The 21476-nt window shown below is 36.0% G+C and overlaps 1 protein-coding gene across 26 annotated transcripts in view; it reads right to left on the reverse strand.

The window, feature by feature from the left end:
- The window catches only part of DNAH14 (dynein axonemal heavy chain 14), a 499118-nt gene that overhangs the window by 463855 nt on the left and 13787 nt on the right, over window positions 1-21476 (reverse strand). For all 26 annotated transcript variants that reach the window (XM_054519536.1, XM_054519533.2, XM_054519594.1 and 23 more), the window contains exons 2-5: window positions 12799-12908; window positions 10468-10607; window positions 5253-5402; window positions 960-1090 (exon numbers count right to left, since the gene is read on the reverse strand). In XM_054519536.1, the coding sequence (XP_054375511.1) occupies window positions 960-1090; window positions 5253-5402; window positions 10468-10607; window positions 12799-12875 (498 nt within the window). In that variant the 5' untranslated portion in view covers window positions 12876-12908. The remainder of the gene's footprint in view (window positions 1-959; window positions 1091-5252; window positions 5403-10467; window positions 10608-12798; window positions 12909-21476) is intronic.

Genomic DNA, 21476 nt, shown 5'->3' on the forward strand with positions numbered 1-21476 from the left:
GTGCCTGTTTTTGTAAATAAAGTTTTATTGGAACACAGTCACATCCATTTATGTATGTATTATCTATCAATGCCTTGGTACTACAGTGACAGAGTTGAGTAGTTTCAAAATCTAAAATATTTATTACCTGGTCCTCTTCAGAAAAAAATCTACTGATCCTTGGTTGGGAGCAGTGGTTCTTAATTGTGCATTAGAATCATGTAGATTGCTGAATAAAATATAGATTGCAAGGCTCTGCCTCTCAAGGTTTCTGATTCAGTGGGTCTAGGGTGCAGATGAGAATATGTATGGCTAGTAAGTTCTAAGGTGATTCCAGTGTTGCTTGCCTGGGGACCACATTTTGAGAATTCCCTATCTAATAGTAGGGAGAGATGATCCTGTTCAATCTTAGAGCACCTGTAATAAATGAGGTCTCAGGACACACACCTTAGTTCTTACCACAGCTTCCACCCTCTGGTCATGTGACCTTGGACAAGCTAAAATTCCTCTGAAGAAAGAGGCTCATGGGTAAGAAAAAAATGAACAGCATAAGGAAATACAGACCAGACGAGATAGAAAATCAGGTACCAGGGAGTTAGAGTGTGAGAAGAATAGAATATTACATTACCTAACAATTTCTTCTTAAATCACAGAAAAAGTGATATCCAGAAACCAAACAGTAGATTCAAGTTTCAGGCAGATGACACCCCTTTCCTGGGGGCTCACTCAGAGAAAGTGATGAGAGGGGACAGACACAAACATTTTGATGTGTTATAGACTTAAATTTTATATGCTTTATCTATTCTCTATTTATTAAGTAAAATGAAATGATGTCAAATACTTTTGCATTTACCATGAAATAATTGTAACTTGGTATTAATGTAATGTTTGACTTTGACATATCTGAAATGAAATAAAAATTAAAATATAATTTCAATATTGATTTTTAAAGATCAAAATTAAATAAAATAGAACAATACCTTTAAAGTAATCTTCTGAACTGCAATTTTGGAGCTTCCGTATTTCAAACTGTGCTGCGGTAATACAGTTTGCCAACCAAGCTTTTCTCGTAGCCTGATAATATTTCTTATCACATCATCATCTTTTGGTGCTGGTATAGAACAATTTAAAAATCCAATATAAGTGCAAATGTGGGCATCACTTAAGGATAATGCATAATATTCCAAATATTTCTATATAGCGAAAAATTTAAATGGTAACTTAAAGTATACATAACGATTATTAGAGGAGGAAAAATAGCTCAAAATTCAGTTTTAACAGAAGTTGGAAAGAGGGAATAATATTTATCAATTTAAGAAAGATGTCACGAAAGACCTAATTCATAATTACCCAGGTAGTAACAAGAGAAGAGACTAGGAATAGGAACTGGTTATATGGCTTTTCTTAATAAATGCCTAAGCTGGGGTAGTAGCAGTTGGATCAGAAAAGTAGGGATGACAGTGTGGGATGGAAATATTTTTCCTAAGGATGCTCATCCCACAGACACCTTTCAGAACATCTCTCGCTTAATCTCTTAGCCGACAATTGACAACCTTCTCCTTCTTGAAAGAGTCTCTTTTCTTGGCTTTTATTCACCATGCTATACAGGTTATCCTGTTGGCCCTTAAACTTCCTTTCCTGATAGAACAAATCATGGGAAGAGAAGCATACAAAAAGCCATGCTAAGAAGTTATATTTCTGGCCCTCTAGAACTTACAAACAGCATTGGACTAAAACAACTTCTTTGCTAAGGATTAAATGAGACTTGAGCTCTTGTACAAGACACTATTATAACTAGGATGAAGCACTTGCATGACTCTAAGAGTGAGTCCCTCTTTACATTTTGTGCCCTAGGTGAGGTACTGAAAATTAGTATTAAGGATATGGTACAAACTGTGTATGTCTGACAAGAGGATAAGTAACATCATAGACCCAGATATAAAAATATATACCTTCTAGAAATCAAAATAGTGTGGTATTGACATAGAAGAGCAGAGAAGTAGAACAAATTAGAGTCTTGAAATATAACTATGTATATAAGCCAATCTAATAAATGAAAAAGATAATTCAAATCAACAGAACGATTATTCAATAAATCATAATGCAAAAGTGGTTTGCCATTTGAAATAAATATGCGGTTATATGCAAGTATAAATTATAGATGGATTAGAGCTATAAATGTGGAAAAACAAATTATAGAAATACTAGAAGAAAATATGGGAGTATATGTTTATAAACCTGGGGTAGTGAAGGCCTCTTGAAAAAGAATCAAAGCATGTTAAAAGGAAAACAATGATAAATTTGACTTGCTCAAACTTAGCAACTTATACACAAGAAAAGCTATCATACATAAAGTTAAAATATAATTAACAAATTTTTAAAAGACGTTTATAACCTATATAACAGGCTAGAGATTACTATACCAAATATTTCAAGAATTCTTAATGATTAAAAAATAAAGATTTTGATAGAATGATGAACAAAAAATTTACAGGAAAAGATAAATGGCCCATAAACATATGGAAAAGTATTCAACCTCATTAGTAATCAGGGAATTGCAAACTAAAATAAAAATGAAAACACATATCTCACTCAGACTGGCAAAAAACTTAAAATTGGAAAATATCAACTATTGGCAAGGGTATTCCCCTTGTATAATATCGTGAAAGTATCATAAATTAGCATTTCCATTTTTTAGTGTGATTTGGCAGATTCAATAGATCTCACAAAGACTGTTCGAAAATGGAGGCAATTTCAGCAAATAAAATAAAGAACGCTTTTTCAGAATAAATAGTAAAATATAAGGAACACATAACTTCCAAAAGCTGGAAAGAAAACATTTTTCTAAAAAAGAGTTAGGTTAGTTCATGACAGAATCAAGAATGCTTACTAAAAAGAAACAAGGTCAGGAGTCTGGCAAATTTTGGCTGGGTCCTCTGCTCAGGTTCTCACAGGGCTGAAATCAAAGTGTCAGCTGACCATGCCCTTATCTAGAGGCTGGGCTAGTGAAAGACTTGCCTCCAAGCCCCTCAGGTTTGAGGTGGAATTCGTTTCCTTATGGCTGTATGACTGAGGTTCCCATTTTCTTGGTAGTTGGCTGGGTACAGTTCTCAGCTAACTTTAGGGTTCTTGCCATGTGGCCCTCTCTACAACATGGCAGTTTGCTCCTCAAAGGCAGTGACACGGCCTCTGCTACTGCTTCTGGTCTCTTAAGGGTTTATCTGATTAGGTCAGGCATGCCCCTAATAGTCTCCTTTGATAAATTTAAAGTCAACTGATTAAGGGCCTTAAATACATCTGAAAATCCCTTTGCCATATAAAATAACATAAAAGCATGGGAGTGACAATCCATCATATTCACAGGTTCTGCTTCCACTTAGGGGGAGGCAATTATACAAAGCATGTACACCAGAGGGTAGGAATACCGGAGGGCATATTAGAATTCTGTCTACAACTTTCTTTTTTAACAAAATGACAAAATGTTGTTAAATTCTGGTAATGAGTACATGAATACTAAATTATTTTCTCTATATTGTATATTTCAAATATTTAATAATTGTTTTAAAATCTAAACAAAATGCTACTTAGGTCTTTATCAGTTTACATATTCATGAATTTATAGAAGCTAAATGAGGGAAGCAAATTAAAGATGTGCAATCAGTAAAGAATTAGAATTTTATTTATCTGGCAGCCATTAAGCCTAAATTTTTGGCCTTTCTTACACTAGATACCAATTTCAAAACACTAAAGGACAATGCAACAAAATACTAAGAATTCTTAATGTACAGCAACATTTGTTGCAATAAAGCCACTGTATCAGTTTCCTGGATGCATGATATGGTTTGGCTCTGTGTCCTCACCCAAATGTCACCTTGAATTGTAATTCTCATAAACCCCATGTGTCAAGTATGGGACCAGGTGGAGTAAGTGGATCATGGGGGTAGTTTCCCCCATGTTGTTCTCATGATAATGAGTGAGTTTCATGAGATCTGATTGTTTTATAAGCATCTGGCATTTCCCCTGTTTGCACTCACTCCATCCTGCCATACTGTGAAGAAGGTGCCTGCTTCTCCTTTGCCTTCCACCATGATTGTAAGTTTTCTGAGGCCTCCCCAGGAATGCAGAACTGCGAGTGAATTAAACCCCTTTCCTTTATAAAATACCCTGTCTCAGGTATTTCTTCATAGCAGTGTGAGAAAGGACTAATACAATGCATAACAAATTACTGCAAATTTAGTGGCTTCAAACAACATACATTTACTATCTCACAGTTTCTGTGGGTCAGGAGTCTGGATACAGCTTAACTGGATCCTCTGCTTAAAGTCTCAAAGGCTGTAATCGAGGTGTTGCTTGGGAATGGATTCTCATTTGGAGGCTCTATTGGGAAAAGATCTGCTTCCAAGCTCCCTCAGGTTGTAAGAAGAATTCATTTCTTTGTGATTGGAATCATAGCAGCTTGCCTCTTCGAAGCCAGCGAAGGGGAGAGACTCTAGAACAAGTCCACCAGCAAGATGGAGTATTGGATAATGTAATATGATCACAGCAGTGACAGCCCATCACCTATTAGTTAGAAGCAGTCACAGGTCCTTTCCACATTCAAGGGGAGAGAATTATACAAGGGCATGAACACCACCACGTCTGTGCAGGTTTTGTGCTATATGAGGTACTTATAATTTTGAGGATATTTATTTGAAGAAAGGATGAAGGGATGAAGCCTGTGTGAGTGAGGGGCCCTGAAGCTTAGGCTTCAATAGCTTTATGATAAATCCACCTCTGTACCATGGTGTTTCAGTGAAAATAGAAAAGTTTCCTTTCTTTTATAAAATTAAAATATTAATACTAAGAAGAATTTCAGTTATAGAGAAAACACAAACTAGAAGATGTTAGTGGAAGAAAATCTATTTAAATAAACTATTTATTTGGGGATTTAAACTCAAAGGCATAAAATTGTTAAATAAAATGAAATCATCAAGTTTTACTACAGTTGTATGTAAAAAACCATACAGTTTATATTATAGTTCTAAAATCATAGCCTTCAGATATTGTTCTTAATTAAGAATAGTCATTAAACAGTCTGTCAATTTTTCAATATAATATTTTAGATTTTCAAAAAGAATTTAAAAAGCATTGTAATAATCCTTAAGCAACCAAACACATAAAATTCAGTAAGACTGTTTTTTCTAAAGTCAGTGTCCAATATAAGCACACAAACCACAGAATAATCTGAAAAAGTATAGTGATTTCTAAGCAATTGGTTCAGTGATACCACATACCTGTTCTATCATAGGACACAGGCCTGGCTTTACCAACATTTGGACAAGCATGAGTTTGATCCTTTTTTCTCCTTGACTTCCCTTTCTCCTTAAGGGAAGCTGGCTCTGGAGAAACCATATGTTGTTGAGTTATACTTTCTCTAAGGTAATCTGAAAATAAAACCATTATTAACTGAATAACTAGTGTGAGCTATAAATAATACCATAGTAATTCCACATACCCAGCAATACAGTTAATGATTATATAAGGCAGTATAGCATGGTAGTTAAGAGCACAGGCTGAATCCCACTGCCTGGGTTCCAAGCTCATATACAATCCTTAACACTCATAGTCACATGATTTACTTTGTAAGTTACCTATCTGCCTTGCTTTCCTCACCTTTGAAATGAGAATTGTCACAGTAAGAACCTCATAGGTTGTTACAAGAATTAAATTAGTTAATACATTTAAAGCATACAGTAAGTGCTTACTAAGGTAAATGTTATGTAACTTTATTATTAGGTTGATACAAAAGTAACTGTGGTTTTTGAATATTATACTAAATCTTTAAAGTGTGAATCCTCACATGAAATAAATACAGAAGAGGACCCTGTTTATTAACTGTAATTTGATAACTGAGCACAGAAAATATTTAGATATAAATACAGAAAAGTAACAAAAGGTCTATTTCTTATTTTGTCTATGGCTTACCTAATTGGTAGACTTAACACATAGAAGAATGGGGAAAATATTAAAAACAGAGCTTTGAAGAAAGAAATACATTTTCTTGTTCTCGTTCATTGAACAAATATTTCTGTAGTGCAAGGCATTGTGCTACAATTTAGTAAGGCAAAAGACACGATAATTACAAACAAAACAAAGGGGTACAAATGAAATAAACAGTAAGTTTTATTTCAACCAATAGTCCTAATTCAGAAGAGAGAGAGATAATTTCCCACTTATATAATCAGGAGACCACAGACCTCTGACCTGTTCCAAAGATCAAATGTTGAATGATGGTAAGGCTTTCAATTGTGGGGTAGCGAGGAGGAGGGTGGCTGGGGATGAGAGAAAGATAAGAAAACAAGAGGACTGTTCAGGAGATCACAATGAAACAAATGTGGGCATTAGTGGAAAGATTGGTGAGGTAGTTGTGAAAACTTTCTTCTATCTTTAAGCTCTATTCCAAGAATTTCTCTAACCTCTCTACCTTAGTTGAAACCTAGTTATTCCCTATGGCACTACTGACATGCGACCCTCTGGTTAGAGGCTGTTTATATTCCCACACTCCATTTACCTCAAGATTGGAAAGTGAGCTTGTTTTAACACTCCTCTCCATTCACCACTTCCAAATCATTACAACTCGCCCTCTTTCTTTAATAAATAAAAAAAATCCTATTCCTTAGAAGCTCATGCCTTTTGATTCCACTATATTCTTCCACTCTTCATTGATAAGTACCAACTGCCTAGTCACTCAATCTGGAACTCTGGCTCAAGGGAAAGCCAACTTTCTCCATACTAAATCTGCCATCACATGGATGACTTCAGTGTTCATGAATTAAGACCTGTCTAAAGCTGTGCTCTCCTCCCCCATTTTCTAGATGTCCTCCCATCACTAACTCTACATCAACCAACCACATTCACAATTCGTAATAGTGCTTGTCATCACTTGCCCTCCACCCTCTCAGCTTGTTTAATTCTCCCAACATGACCATTTTTTAAGCTCATCAGGAACTCCAGTCCATTGCCCCATGACTTTCTTACAATCCATCATCCCTCTATTTGATTTCACCTTTCTCTTTATCCGGCTTAGATTATGTCTTTCCACACAGCACTCTTGCCAACATCCTAAACTCCCTCTTTCTGTTGGCCTCACCTGTATGGCAAAACACTGCCCCTGGATAAAACCAACTCTATGTGTTCTTTGTGCCTACATCTGCACATCCTAGTGCTATTTGAAAGAGGCCCTATGTGGATTGGTAACCCCCAAAATTCATTTTAATTAACCACAAATGGACCCTGAACACAAACCAAAAATCCTATTGTCTGTCCAGTTAACTTGCTCTTCTTCCTTTTCAATGACTATTTCAGATTTTCCCCATGCTCCTCAAATCTCTAAACCTTTACCTTTCAGTCTCTCTCCTCTAAATGATCTCAATGCCTACTTCCCAGGGAACAAAAAAAGCATCAGTGGGAATTCCTTCAACTTGCCATTTTCAAACAAACGAAGCAACCCACATGTGCACCCATCTTTCCCTCCTGTCCTCCTGACTTAGTAAAGGAGGTGTCTGGTTTTCCTCTCATCCAAGACCAATCCTTTCCACATTTTGTTTAGATCATGTCTCTTCATGCCTACACTATTAACTACTACTTTTTTCTTTTGCATATCCAAGCACCTCCTGCCTCAAATAAAACCACAGCTCCTCTGGTTATCAGTCTATATCCTGCCTTTCTTCACAGCTAAATTTTTCTAAAGAGTTGCATATAGTCACTAACTCTATTTCCTCATTTACTATGCATTTCTTACTCTACTCTGGTCTGGCTTTGGAACACCACAAAAACAGCACTCACGTGCCATATTCTTGAGGTCAGTAAATTCAACGGACATTTTCTAGTCCTCATATTACTTACCAGTGTTATTTGATACTTTAGACCACTCCTTCTCCTTTTGGATACAATTGTTTCCTTTGGGTGAGTCCTGTGACACCTCACTCTTTCTTGTCATCCTATTCAGCTTAACTCTGACCAATCCCATGTTCTTTGCAGCTGTCCTTTTCCTGGCTCGTAATTGCTACTTTTCCTTGGCCCTGTTTTAGTCTCACTTTATACATTCTCCCTGGTCAATCTCATCCATGACTATGGCTTAAACATCCACACACATGATTACTCCCAAATACAACACCTCAGCCCTAACTTCTCTGAGCTCCTGACACATATATTCAACTGCCTCCTAGACATCACTGGCATGTGTCAAAGGTACTCCAAATTCAACATGTCCAAAATTGAACTCATGATCCTTCCTCTAAACTCCTGACCTTTTTTTAGGACTTCCTGTCTTAGTGAATGGAACCACTATTCATTATTTTAAGCAAGCCCAAAGTGTAGGTATCATCTTTGACACCTGCTTCTCTTTCACCAACCCATCACCGTAACTGATAATTCTACCTTCAGAATATCTACAGCCTCCTAAATGGTCCCCCTATATCGATTCTTGTTCTCTTCCAATCTGTTCTTCAATATACAGCCAGAGTGATCTTTACAAAACAGAAACCCTCATATTAACTCCTTGCTTAGAACCTTTCCATGGCTCTTATCTTCAAAGTATTATGACGAAATTCCTTAACATGGCCAAATCTTTGCTTTACCCACCACTTGTATCCCTATCTAGCCTTATATTTCTTTCGTCTTTCCTAAGAAAAATAGCAAAAGGCTCAGAGTACTCCTACTTTTCACTCTGTTGGAGGGGAAGCTTTGTCCAGCCTGCAAACACAGCTATCTGTAAGGTCTAGGCACTCCACAGATTAAAACATTCTGGCCCAATGAAGGCCAGAATTCCGGAAGCTCAGGACCCTTCCAGAAATCAAATATATCCATCTTCAGGCAGAGGATGAAGACAACTAAAGGTATACCTAAATATTGTTTGTGGTATGCATTTAATAGGTAAAATAGGAAGAAATACAGTCACGTATTGCTTAATGACAGGGATACATTCTGAAAAATGCATCATTAGGCAATTCTGTCACACAAACATCTAAGAGTGCACTTACGCAAACCTAGGTGGTATGGCCTAGTACACACCAAGGCTATATGGAATAGACTATTATTCCTAGGCTACAAATCTGTACAGCACGTTTCTGTATGGAATATCATTGGCAACTGTAACACTATAGTAAGTATTTGTGTATCTAAACACATCTCAACATAGAAAAGGTACAGTGAAAATACAGTATTATTATCTTCTGGGACCATCATCATATATTCAGTCCATCATTGACCAAAATGTCGTTATGCAGTACATGACTATATATTATTACTAAAACCAAAGTATAGTCTAGTCCAGAGAGAATAGGAAACACTAATTTTGGCAGACCCTAAAACACCTGAGAAACAATAACATTTAAAGGGAACACAGAGAAGTAAAAACCCATAAAAGAGACTGAAAATGAGCAGATAGAAAAGTATAAAGAAAGCCAGGTGAGTAAATTTCCTTAAAAGTCAAGGGGGAAAAATGGAAATAAGTGGTCAAATAATAAACTATTGCAGAATGGTGCAGTAAAATACAAATTATTTTATTTATAAATTAATTTTTATAAAGATTAGCCACGAGGAGGTATCTGGCGACCTTGAAAGAGTCTTATCAGTAGAATGAAGGAGGTAGAATCCAGGTTGAGGAATGAATTAGAGGTAAGGAAGTCTAGGCTACTCTTTCAAGAGGACTGATAACTGTGAAAAGCTAATACAGAACTAAAGATGCTTCTGGGTTGTTTTGTTTAAGGTGTTTAAGCATGTAGCATGTTTATGTGCTGACAGAAAAAGAGCCAGGAGAAAAAAAGACATAAGAGAATATATCTGATGGACCCCAGCTTCCTATGGAAATGGCAGAAGCAGAGCTCCAGAAGCGGTGGGATTTACTTTAAAGGAGAGGAGGTACAGTTTTCCCCACACAAGCACCATAAATGGGGCTGGAAGCTTATAAAAGTGAGGACATAAGAGTGCTGGATGAGAAAGGAAGTTGTGGTAAAAAATAAAATCAAATCTTGAAAATGGTAGAATTTGAGTGAAGAAGGAAAGAAGACTTAAAAAATGGAAGTATGTGAGGGAGCAATTAGACACTAGTAGGTAAGAGCAACAAAGGAGGTCACAAAACAGCTAGAGGCACTGGGGACTTAGGAGAACTGTGACCCACCTGTAAGGTCTGTACCTCAAAAAAAATGACATGATATGCATGAAAAAGTGATGGAAACTGTAAAGTGCTATAGACATATCAGATATTCTGACATTTCACTGGTATTAGTAATATTCCTGTTACTTTTATTATTATTATGAGTAGTTAGATTATGTTCCCGTTATTTGAAGACACTGCTAACTGCTATAACTAATGAAGTTAGTAAAATAGACACTAATATTTCAATATGTTTCACTTGTTTCCTTAATTTAATGCTATGAAAAATTTCTTTCAATTTCCATAAACTAAAATATAAATCAACATGCCAGAATAGTAATCTCGATAAATACCTTCTGTTTTCTCTGACTTCAAAGATTCAGAGAATGTGCTAACTGTTTTATATTCCAATGTTTCCTTTTCTGCTATTTCAGCTGGTTGAGTCTCTAATGGTTTCACATCTTTATATTTTTTCTCTTCATATTTTAAAAGTCTAAATGACAAAGCAAACAATTCTAAGAAAATAAATGGAAAATCACACCAATAAAATACTGAGCTATTAGCATATTACCTAAAATTTCACATTTATAATTAAAACAGCTTCTTAGGTTTAATAAATGCTATGGTTAACATGCTCCATAATTGAAAGATTAAATATTTATTCTGTACAATACAATATAATATCTATTCACTCAAGTAATTTTTGATAGGCACTTTGAAAAAGATCTGCAACATTTACATGGAGAGTCTAGTTAAATTTTAAATAGGTCTAACTGGTGTTACCATTAAAAAATAAATATAAATTATCATGGAAAATTTAAAGTTAGAAGGGCTTTATGAATCTTGATCTCATTTTAGGAGATGAAGAATTGTTACCCAATTAAGCAGAGTGAAGTCAGAACACAATTTTCTGAAATTTCATACTCATACACTGCCTTCCTTTTTTTTCACAGGACATTGGCCAACTGTCTACTGCTGGAAAAACTTTTTCATAAGAACAGGATCCAAAATTACTGCCTACAATAGACTTATATGGTAGATCACAGTTTTACAAAGCAGAGAAAATTCTAGGTTCTGTAAAGTCTTATATGTAGTGTTAAGGGGAAAAAAGCACTTTATTGGTATATTAAAGAAAAATACTTAATCATATCATTAAGAAAGTAATATTTCTTTTCTAGGACAAAGAAAGCACAATGTCTTTGAACTTATTTATAGATCATTTATTAGGTATTATTCTTAAATCTTTTTCCTTTGAGCACTTTAAGTTCCCTCTTTGTTTATAAACATCTTGAAAATTTTCCCCTTCATTAAAATGTCTATCCATATCTGTTGTCCTCCCCACCTCTTTTTTTTTTTTTTTTTGGTACTGAATTTTTTGCCATTTTCTTAACAATGTGTAATAGTTATTTACACATTTTGAGCAGTAATCTTTTGTCACTTTGTATCTCTGATTTGGAATTATCTTTTCACTTTCTTGATGTCTTTATAAACAGAAGTTACTAATTTTAATATAATTTATCTACCTTTTCCTTTATGGTTTGTATTGTTTACGGCTTCTTAAGAAATCTTTCCTTAGTCCAAGGTAATGACAAAATGAGCTTATATGTTTTCCTAACATAAAGTTTTACCTTTTACAAGTCTTTTAATTAATACATAAGTCTTTAAATCCTTGACTTTTCGGTATAGTGTAAGAGACAGACTCCATTTCTTCCTCTGCCCCCACCCAATAAGGAACAATTGTCACAGCACCATTATTGAACATGCCCACTCAATCCTCACTAACCTATAACGCCAGGTCTATGTTCACTTAAAATGAATACAATTGTCTGTTCTTGGGTTCTTTATTTTTTATTTGTGTATCCTTGTTTCTACAGCACAATTCTTAGTTAAGATAGCTTTATAATAAGTTTTTATAGTTGTAGGTCAAGATTATCAGATTTTCTTTTTCAGGAGTGTTTTATATATTCTTGGCCCTTTGCTCTTCTATATAAATTTTGTTGAGTTCTCCATTAAACTTTATAATTTTCTCATAAAGGTCATAATTACATCATTTTAAAAAATAGTATTTATTTGGGAGGCCGAGGCGGGTGGATCACGAGGTCAGGAGTTCAAGACCAGCCTGGCCAAAATGGTGAAACCCCATCTCTACTAAAAATACAAAAAAAAATTATCCAGGTGTGGTGGTGGTCACCTGTAATCCCAGCTACTCGGGGGGCTGAGGTTGGAGAATTGCTTGAACCTGGGAGGCGGAGGTTGCAGTGAGCCAAGATCGTGCCACTGCATTCCAGTCTGGGTGACAGAGCAAGACTCTGTCTCAAAAAAAAAAAAAAAAAGTATTTCTATGTATCTAATGTACCTATTTTTTGATACTATTACAAATGATACCTTTTGCTTTCCTAGGATTTCTCAGTTGTTGGTTAATTTCTCATATCCAACAATCTCCTTCTCACTTTTTTGGCATATCCAAGGTTGGTCTGGGGGAAGGAGCCAACAACCAGGGTTAATTTGCCTGTCTTGTCAGAACACACTCCCTGAGAAACTAAGGTTTTCTAAACTCTAGAATCATCAATAAATTCTGATAAGATATTTTAAGTCTTTCACTGTCAGAATGGCTTACTACCAGCCACACACTGCTGAAATCTTACTTTAGAAAAAAAACTCATTATATTTTATCTTACTTTTACCTTGGTTTTGTCTTGGTTTCCTCCTTGTCCATCTCTTGATTTTCAGTTGTCAAATCAATGGGTATAAATGTCTCCATATGTTTTTCTGAACGAAACTATAAAGGAACTGGCTGTAACAAAATTCACGTTATTATATTTAATATACAATACAATCTGACAACTATGACAATTGGTATTCAAAATGGCATATATAGTTCCCAGCTTCTCAACAGGCTTAATATAATATCCTGACTGCCTTTCTTTCTTATACACAGTATAATTTCCAAACCCTTCACTAAGCTAGTAAGCCTTCTCAGGGCAATCTCTATATTGTCTAACTTCCTCTCTATGGCAATTTTTTTCCATCTTACATGCATTGGTTTATGTACATACAATTTTAGCTTACATTAAATAGCATGCTAAAGATAATGATAAGTTTTAAGATTATTTTCTTAGGGGAAATTATCAAAAAGAACTTAGGAAAGTCATCAGAAGTGGTAGCTGAAGCTGATGAACTAATTTCATCATTCACTAAGCACTAAAAGGCCACATCCATATACTACCAGCATTCTTCAGATAGAATAGAATAGAACAAAAGGGAGTGGGTTATGAAATATAAAAAGGGGAGTTTCTTTCTGATGACTGAGGGAAATCTAACAAGATACAGAAAGTCTCTAAATAAGGTGATGTGCTACATGGCCGTGTACTGTAACTGAAGAATTAAAGGCAAAAATTTAAGACTGGAATCAATGAAGAATAGAAAAAGTTTTAGCTGGCAAGTGAATATGCTTCAGATAAATCAAGTAAGATAGACTGAAATAAGCCAGGGGTAAGAGTAGTTCTTACTAGAATAGAAATGCCAGCCGGGCATGGTGGCTCACGCCTGTAATCCCAGCACTTTGGAAGGCTAAGGCTGGTGGATCACGAGGTCAGGAGATTGAGACCACGGTGAAACCCCGTCTCTACTAAAAATACAAAAAATTAGCCGGGCGTTGGTGGTGGGTGCCTGTAGTCCCAGCTACTCAGGAGGCTGAGGCAGGAGAATGGTGTGAACCCGGGAGGCGGAGCTTGCAGTGAGCCGAGATTGCGCCACTGCACTCCAGCCTGGGTAACAGAGCGAGACTCCGTCTCAATAAAAAAAAGAGCCAGAAATCTACACAGTTGGTATGAAGCTGACAACTATAACATCAATGTAGGACAGTCTACCTATTGACGAGACTCAGGGTGCAGAAAGAGTCCTAGTCATGACCCAAAGAATACCAAGAAAGGCCACAGAAGGATCATTCACTGCAGCCAATAACTGAAGGATACAACTTTGACCATAACTGGAGATAAGATGAAGAAACAGAGCCTAAGGGAAGTAGATTGCACTGGATTAAAAAAAAAAAAAAATCCCTAAATCAAATCCATTCTGGACTTGCAATAAAGCAAGAGTCAGTAAACCTTTTTTGAAAAAGAGCCAACGAGTCCGGGTGCAGTAGCTCACATCTGTAATCCCAGCACTTTGGAAGACCAAGGTGGGTGGATCACTTGATGCCAGGAGTTCGAGACCAGCTTAGGCAAGATGACAAAACCCCACCTCTACTAAAAATACAAAAATTAGCCAGGAGCAGTGGTGCATGCCTGTAATCCCAGCTACTTGAGAGGCTGAGGCAGGCGAATCGCTAGAACCCAGGAGGCAGAGGTTGCAGTGAGCTGAGATCGTGCCACTGCACTCCAGCCTGGGCAATAGAGCAAGACTCCGTCTCAAAAAATAAAATAAAAAGAGCCAAAGAGTAAATATTTCAGACTTTGTGAGTCAAAAGGCAAAATTGAGGCTATTACATAGGTACCATATAACAAAAGAGAAAACAAATTGCCACAAATGTTTTATTGATGAAATTCAATAAGTGGTAATAATAATTAAGTATTTTTTTTGTAATACAGTAGGCCTATGAGAAAAATAGTGTTCTTTTGGGGAAGATAACATTTCACTTAACTGGGATTCGAAGTTAGTGTTACCTATCACTAAAGTGGTTGTGAATTGTCATGTGTAAAAATCATTCTTAGCTTGTAGACATACAAAAACAGGTGGCAGGCCAGATTTGGCCAATAGGCCATCATTTGCCAACTCCTTCAAGAGAGTATATGCTAACCCCAACCTCAGCATTGACTTTGGAGTGACTTACATATTCATGCTCTCATCATTACCAACAAACATCCAATAAACAAGAAAGGTTGCTCAAACTCATTACTAATCAAACTGTAAAAAAAAATTAAACGAGCTACTTTTTTCATATCAGACAAGTAAAAAACATCAAGTTAACCTCACACTTCTCCACAGAAACATTCAAATGCCAGAAAATTTCCTAAGGGAAATAAAAAGAATAGCTTAAGAATTTTATACAGAGTCAAGTTTTCATTTAAGCATGAAGATAATAAACATTTCAAAACATGTAAAATTCATGAAAAATATCACCCATAATACCTTCTTATAAAGGCACATGGCAATAAATCCCACCAACACAGACATAAAAAAAGGACAACTTGTAAATAAAGAAAATAATAATAACAGCATTAAACTCATTTAAATACAGAACTAAGTCAAAACAACGAAGAGACTTATGAACACAGAACAAAATTTTATTTCTATACTTATATTTAGATAGTAAATAAAATCTAAATATGAGTATCAAAGTAATAGTGCAAGTACTAAAAAAAAATCAAGATGGGAGGAAAGGGAGGTAGATGGAATGTAGGTAGCATAAGTGATTTGCTTTCCTCATCTTTCTGATACAGAGGTCAACAGACACTGGTTAAGGCTGATAAATAAAATAACAGAAGTGTAAATATATTATTAAAAAGTATAAAATTATCCATAAGAAGAACAAAAATTATAACATAAACAATGGAAATCTGGGAGTAGGAGACATCAGATAAAAGGTAAATTCATGAATTATATTCTAATATCTTCATTTTGCAATGGAGAGTCAATAGATGCTATCTAAAATACACAGCTCACAAGCTACAGGTTGAAATATAATGTATTAAGTCTTGAAGAAATATAATAATGCATGAACCTTCCAAAGTATCAGAAGCAAAACAAATTATGTGTTTATACAAGAGAGGGATTAAAAACATGAGAAAAAGTTTAAAATAAAGGATAGTTGTGGTTGACTTTAATAGGTTGCCCATACAATATTCATTTCCTCCTTCACTTTCCCAAACAGTAATCTTATTTTTATTCAGGTAGATCTGAAAAAATAAAAGACAGGTTAACTATTACAAAGAATAAAGTAATAAATCAGACAAAACAAATCAAGAGTCTGGAAGAAGAGAGAAATAGGGACCATAATGACTGAGAATAATTTTCCAGACATAAATCTTCAGTTTCATAAAGTCCAACAAATTCTAAGCAGAATGAACATATGTTCATATATATATATATATATATACACATATGAGCAGCCACATGTGGATACACACACACCCAACACAGTGAAACTGCAGAATGCCAAAGACAAGGAGGAGATCCTAATGGTACTAGAGATAGATTACTTAAGCTGGAAAATCACTGGACTAAGAATGGGCTTCTTGACAGTAAAATCTAAACCAAGAAAACGATACAATATTTTCAATGTGCTAAGGAAAAATAACCATCAACTTGGAATTCTATATCTGGTAAAAATACGTTTCAAGAATAAAGGCAAGATAAAGACATTGCTAGGCAAATAAAATCAATAAACACAAATAAAAATTATCCTAAAGGACTTCAAAAAAGAAGTACTATGATCCCAAGTGAAAGGTCTCAGATGAAAGAAAAAATTATGAGCAAAAAATGTGAGTAAAGCTAAACAAACACTGCATAAAACAATAATTATTTCTTATGGGATTAAAAGTGAGATGGAACTAAATTACCCAACGATAACAGCGTAGAGGTCAGGAGGGGGAATGACCAGAACTAAAGTGTTTTAAGATACTTGCATTTTATGGGGGAAGAAAAACAGATGGATTAAACTTATGCTTTGATAAATATGCATCTTAAAATTTGTATGGTAATGACTAAAGTATATATAGAATGCATAATTTCAAGCTAACAGTTGAGAGTGGGGGTGAAATAAAAATAAATATATAAGCAACCCGTCTAAGAGGAGACGGAAAGATAAATAGAAAAGTCAGAACAAAAGAGAAAGTACAAAATAAAGTGGCAGAAATAAATAGAAACATATTACTAATTATAATCAATATAAATGAACTAAATTATCTAAAAGGACAATGATAGCAAAATTGGGAAGAAATTTCAGTTATACCCTGTTCAAAAGACAAATTTCCGAAACATAAGGATACAACAAGGATGCAACTACAGGAAAGAGATATACCAGGCAACTGTTAAAGAAAATAAAAATACTATAGCTATATTTACATCAGAAAAAAGATACTCAAGCAGAAAGAGTCACTAGATAGAAAGATAATCACTACATAGTGACTAAATTTTCATTTTGCCAGGAAAATAAAACAGAAGAGTTTGGAATTTGGACTTAACAACATGGTTTCTAAATATAGAATGCAAATGTGTAAACATATAATATATATTGCAAAAACTGAAAGAACCATAGGGAGAAAAAATAAATCTAGTATGATAATGAGGCATTTTAACAAACTTATTTCAGTTAATCAGGCCAAATTTTTCCTACCAAAACTAGCAAACAAACATACAAAAACATTAAGGATACAGATTTTAACAACCCAATTTAAAAGTTTGATTTAACATATATATTATATAAAACTCAAGCAGTGCAGAATACATATAATTTTAAGCACATATGGCATGGTTTGAAAATCAACCACCTACTGGATCATAATGTAAGTCAACAAATTTGAAATGATTTATCATCATATAGCCCAAATTCTATGACCACAATACAATTAGAGTAGAAATAGATGAATCATGAAACCCCATAAATTTGGAAATTAAGAAATATATGTCTAAATAACTCATATTTCAAAAAAAGAAATGATAGAAAATTTAAAATATTAAGAAATAAATGTTAAGATATTAAAATTAAAACTTGTGAGATGCAGCTAAAGAGGTACTCATACATAAATATACAGCCATAAAATGCTTATACTAGAAAACAAGAAATATTATCTAAATTAAGTATTCAAATTAAGAAGTTAGAAAAAGTAAAACTTTATAAATCCAAAGTAGAATAATACTAAAGATTAGAGCAGAAATGTTTAAAAATAGAAAATAAACCTACAATCAAGAGGATCAAAAGAGCAAAACATTACTGAGTAGAAAAAACAAAGATATCAATTCTTTACAGTCAACTCCAATCAGAATCTCAACAGTTTTTTTGTTTGTTTGATAGACTTTGTCAAGGTGATTAAAAATTTATATAGAAGAATAAAAGGTCAGGAATAGCCAAGACATTTCTGAGAAAAAAATAACATGAAGGAGAGTCTAATAGTAGAATTAATAATAAATCTTTAGTAACTGAGGCAGCATAGTACTGGAACATAGAAATTCACAGATAACATTATGGAAATCACAGAAACAGTACCAAATGTAGACGAGGCTGGGCGCGGTGATTCACGCCTGTAATCCCAGCACTTTGGGAGGCCAAGGCGAGCAAATCACCTGAGGTCAGGAGTCTAGACCAGCCTGACTAACATGGTAAAACCCCGTCTCTACTCAAAATACAAAAATTAGCCAAGCGTGGTGGTGCATGCCTGTAATCCCAGCTACTCGGAAGGCTGAGGCAGGAGAATCACTTCAACCTGGGAGGCAGGGGTTGCACTGAGCCGAGATCAGGCCACTGCACTCCAGCCTGGGCAACAGAGCGAGACTCTGTCTCAAACAAACAAAAAAACAAAACAAAAAGTAGATGAAACGTTGATATACAACAAGTAACATATCAAATCAGTTGGAAAAATAATACAGCTAGGAAAAAAAAAAGCCATAAGGGGAAGAAAATGAAATTAGATTCATTTCCTGACTCACACCAAATATACAAACAAAACAAGGACAAAAAAAGTTTTTCAAAGTGACTGAAATGTGAGAAGTAAAACTTGAAAACTGAACAATTTTCGGATCCAGAGATAGTGAATAACTTACAAACAAGAATATAATATAAAATTCCAAAAACTACATTGTATTAAAATTAGGAATTTAGATAGGTGGAGCCAAGATGGCCAAATAGGAACATCTCCAGTCTACAGCTCCCAGCGTGAGCAATGCAGAAGACGGGTGATTTCTACATTTCCAACTGAGGTACCAGGTTCATCTCACTGGGGAGTGTCAGAAACTGGGAGCAGGACAGTGGGTGCAGCACACCAAGCGTGAGCCGAAGAAAGGGAAGCTCAAGAGGTCAAGGAATTCCCTTTCCTAGTCAAAGAAAGGGGTGACACACAGCACCTGGAAAATCGGGTCACTCCCACCCTAATACTGTGCTTTTCCAACGGTCTTAGCAAACGGCACACCAGGAGATTATATCCCACGTCTGGCTTGGAGGGTCCTACGCCCACGGAGCCTCGCTCATTGCTAGCACAGCAGTCCGAGATCAAAGGGCAAGGCAGCAGTGAGGCTGGGGGAGGGGCACTCATAATTGCCAAGGCTTGAGTAGGTAAACAAAGCAGCCAGGAAGCTCCCACTGGGTGGAGCCCACCACAGCTCAAGGAGGCCTGCCTGCCTGCCTCTGTAGACTCCATCTCTGGGGCAGGGCATAGCCAAACAAAAGGCAGCAGAAACCTCTGCAGACTTAAATGTCCCCGTCTGACAGCTTTGAAGAGAGTAGTGGTTCTCCCAGCATGCAACTGGAGATTTGAGAACAGACAGACTGCCTCCTCAAGTGGGTCCCTGACCCCCGAGTAGCCTAACTGGGAGGCAGCCCCCAGTAGGAGCAGACTGACACCTCACATGGCCGGGTACTCCTCTGAGACAAAACTTCCAGAGGAACGATCAGGCAGCAACATTTGCTGTTCACCAATATCCGCTGTTCTGCAGCCTCTGCTGCTGATACCCAGGCAAACAGGGTCTGGAGTGGACCTCCGTCAAACTCCAACAGACCTGCAGCTCAGGGTCCTGACAGTTAGAAGGAAAACTAACAAACAGAAAGGACATCCACACCAAAACCCCATCTGTACGTCACCATCATCAAAGACCAAAGGTAGATAAAACAACAAAAATGGGGAAAAAACAGAGCAGAAAAACTAGAAACTCTAAAAATCAGAGTGACTCTCCTCCTCCAAAGGAACACAGCTCCTCACCAGCAACGGAACAAAGCTGGATGGAGAATGACTTTGATGAGTTGAGAGAAGGCTTCAGACGATCAAACTACTCTGAGCTAAAAGAGGAAGTTTGAACCCATGGCAAAGAAGTTAAAAACTTTGAAAAAATATTAGACGAATGGCTAACTAGAATAACCAATGCAGAGAAGTCCTTAAAAGACATGATGGAGCTGAAAACCACGGCACAAGAACTACGAGATGAATGCACAAGCCTCAGTAGCTGATTTGATCAACTGGAAGAAAGGGTATCCGTGATGGAAGATCAAATGAATGAAATGAAGAGAGAAGAGAAGTTTAGAGAAACAAGAAACTGTATCAACTAACGAGCAAAATAACCAGCTAACATCATAATGACAGGATCAAATTCACATATAACAATGTTAACCTGAAACGTAAATGGGCTAAATGCTCCAATTGAAAGACACAGATGGCAAATGGGATAAAGAGTCAAGACCCATCAGTGTGCTGTATTCAGGAAACCCATCTCACATGCAGAGACAGACATAGGCTCAAAATAAAGGCATGGAGGAAGATCTACCAAGCAAATGGAAAACAAAAAAGGGCAGGGGTTGCAATCCTAGTCTTGGATAAAACAGACTTTAAACCAACAAAGATCAAAAGAGACAAAGAAGGCCATTACATAATGGTAAAGGGATCAATTCAACAAGAAGAGCTAACTATCCTAAATATATATGCAGCCAATGCAGGAGCACCCAGATTCATAAAGCAAGTCCTTAGAGACCTACAAAGAGACTTATACTCCCACACAATAATAATGGGAGAATTTAACACCCCACTGTCAACATTAGACAGATCAACAAGACAGAAAGTTAACAAGGATATCCAGGAATTGAACTCAGCTCTGCACCAAGCGGACCTAATAGACATCTACAGAACTCTCCACCCCAAATCAACAGAATATACATTCTTCTCAGCACCACACTGCACTTATTCCAAAATTGACCACATAATTGGAAGTAAAGCACTCCTCAGCAAATGTAAAAGAACAGTAATTATAACAAACTGTCTCTCAGACCACACTGCAATCAAACTAGAACTCAGGATTAAGAAACTCACTCAAAACCGCTCAACTACATGGAAACTGAACAACTTGCTCCTGAATGACTACTGGGTACATAACGAAATGAAGGCAGAAATAAAGATGTTCTTTGACACCAATGAGAACAAAGACACAACATACCAGAATCTCTGGGAAGCATTCACAGCAGTGTGTAGAGGGAAATTTATAGCACTCAATGCCCACAAGAGAAAGCAGGAAAGATCTAAAATTGACACCCTAACATCTCAATTAAAAGAACTAGAGGAGCAAGAGCAAACACATTCAAAAGCTAGCAGAAGGCAAGAAATAACTAAGATCAGAGCGGAACTGAAGGAAATAGAGACACAAAAAAACCCTTCAAAAAATCAAT

The sequence above is a fragment of the Pongo abelii genome, chromosome 1 (genome assembly GCF_028885655.2).
Source record: "Pongo abelii isolate AG06213 chromosome 1, NHGRI_mPonAbe1-v2.0_pri, whole genome shotgun sequence".
In the NCBI taxonomy this organism is placed as follows: Eukaryota; Metazoa; Chordata; class Mammalia; order Primates; family Hominidae; genus Pongo; species Pongo abelii.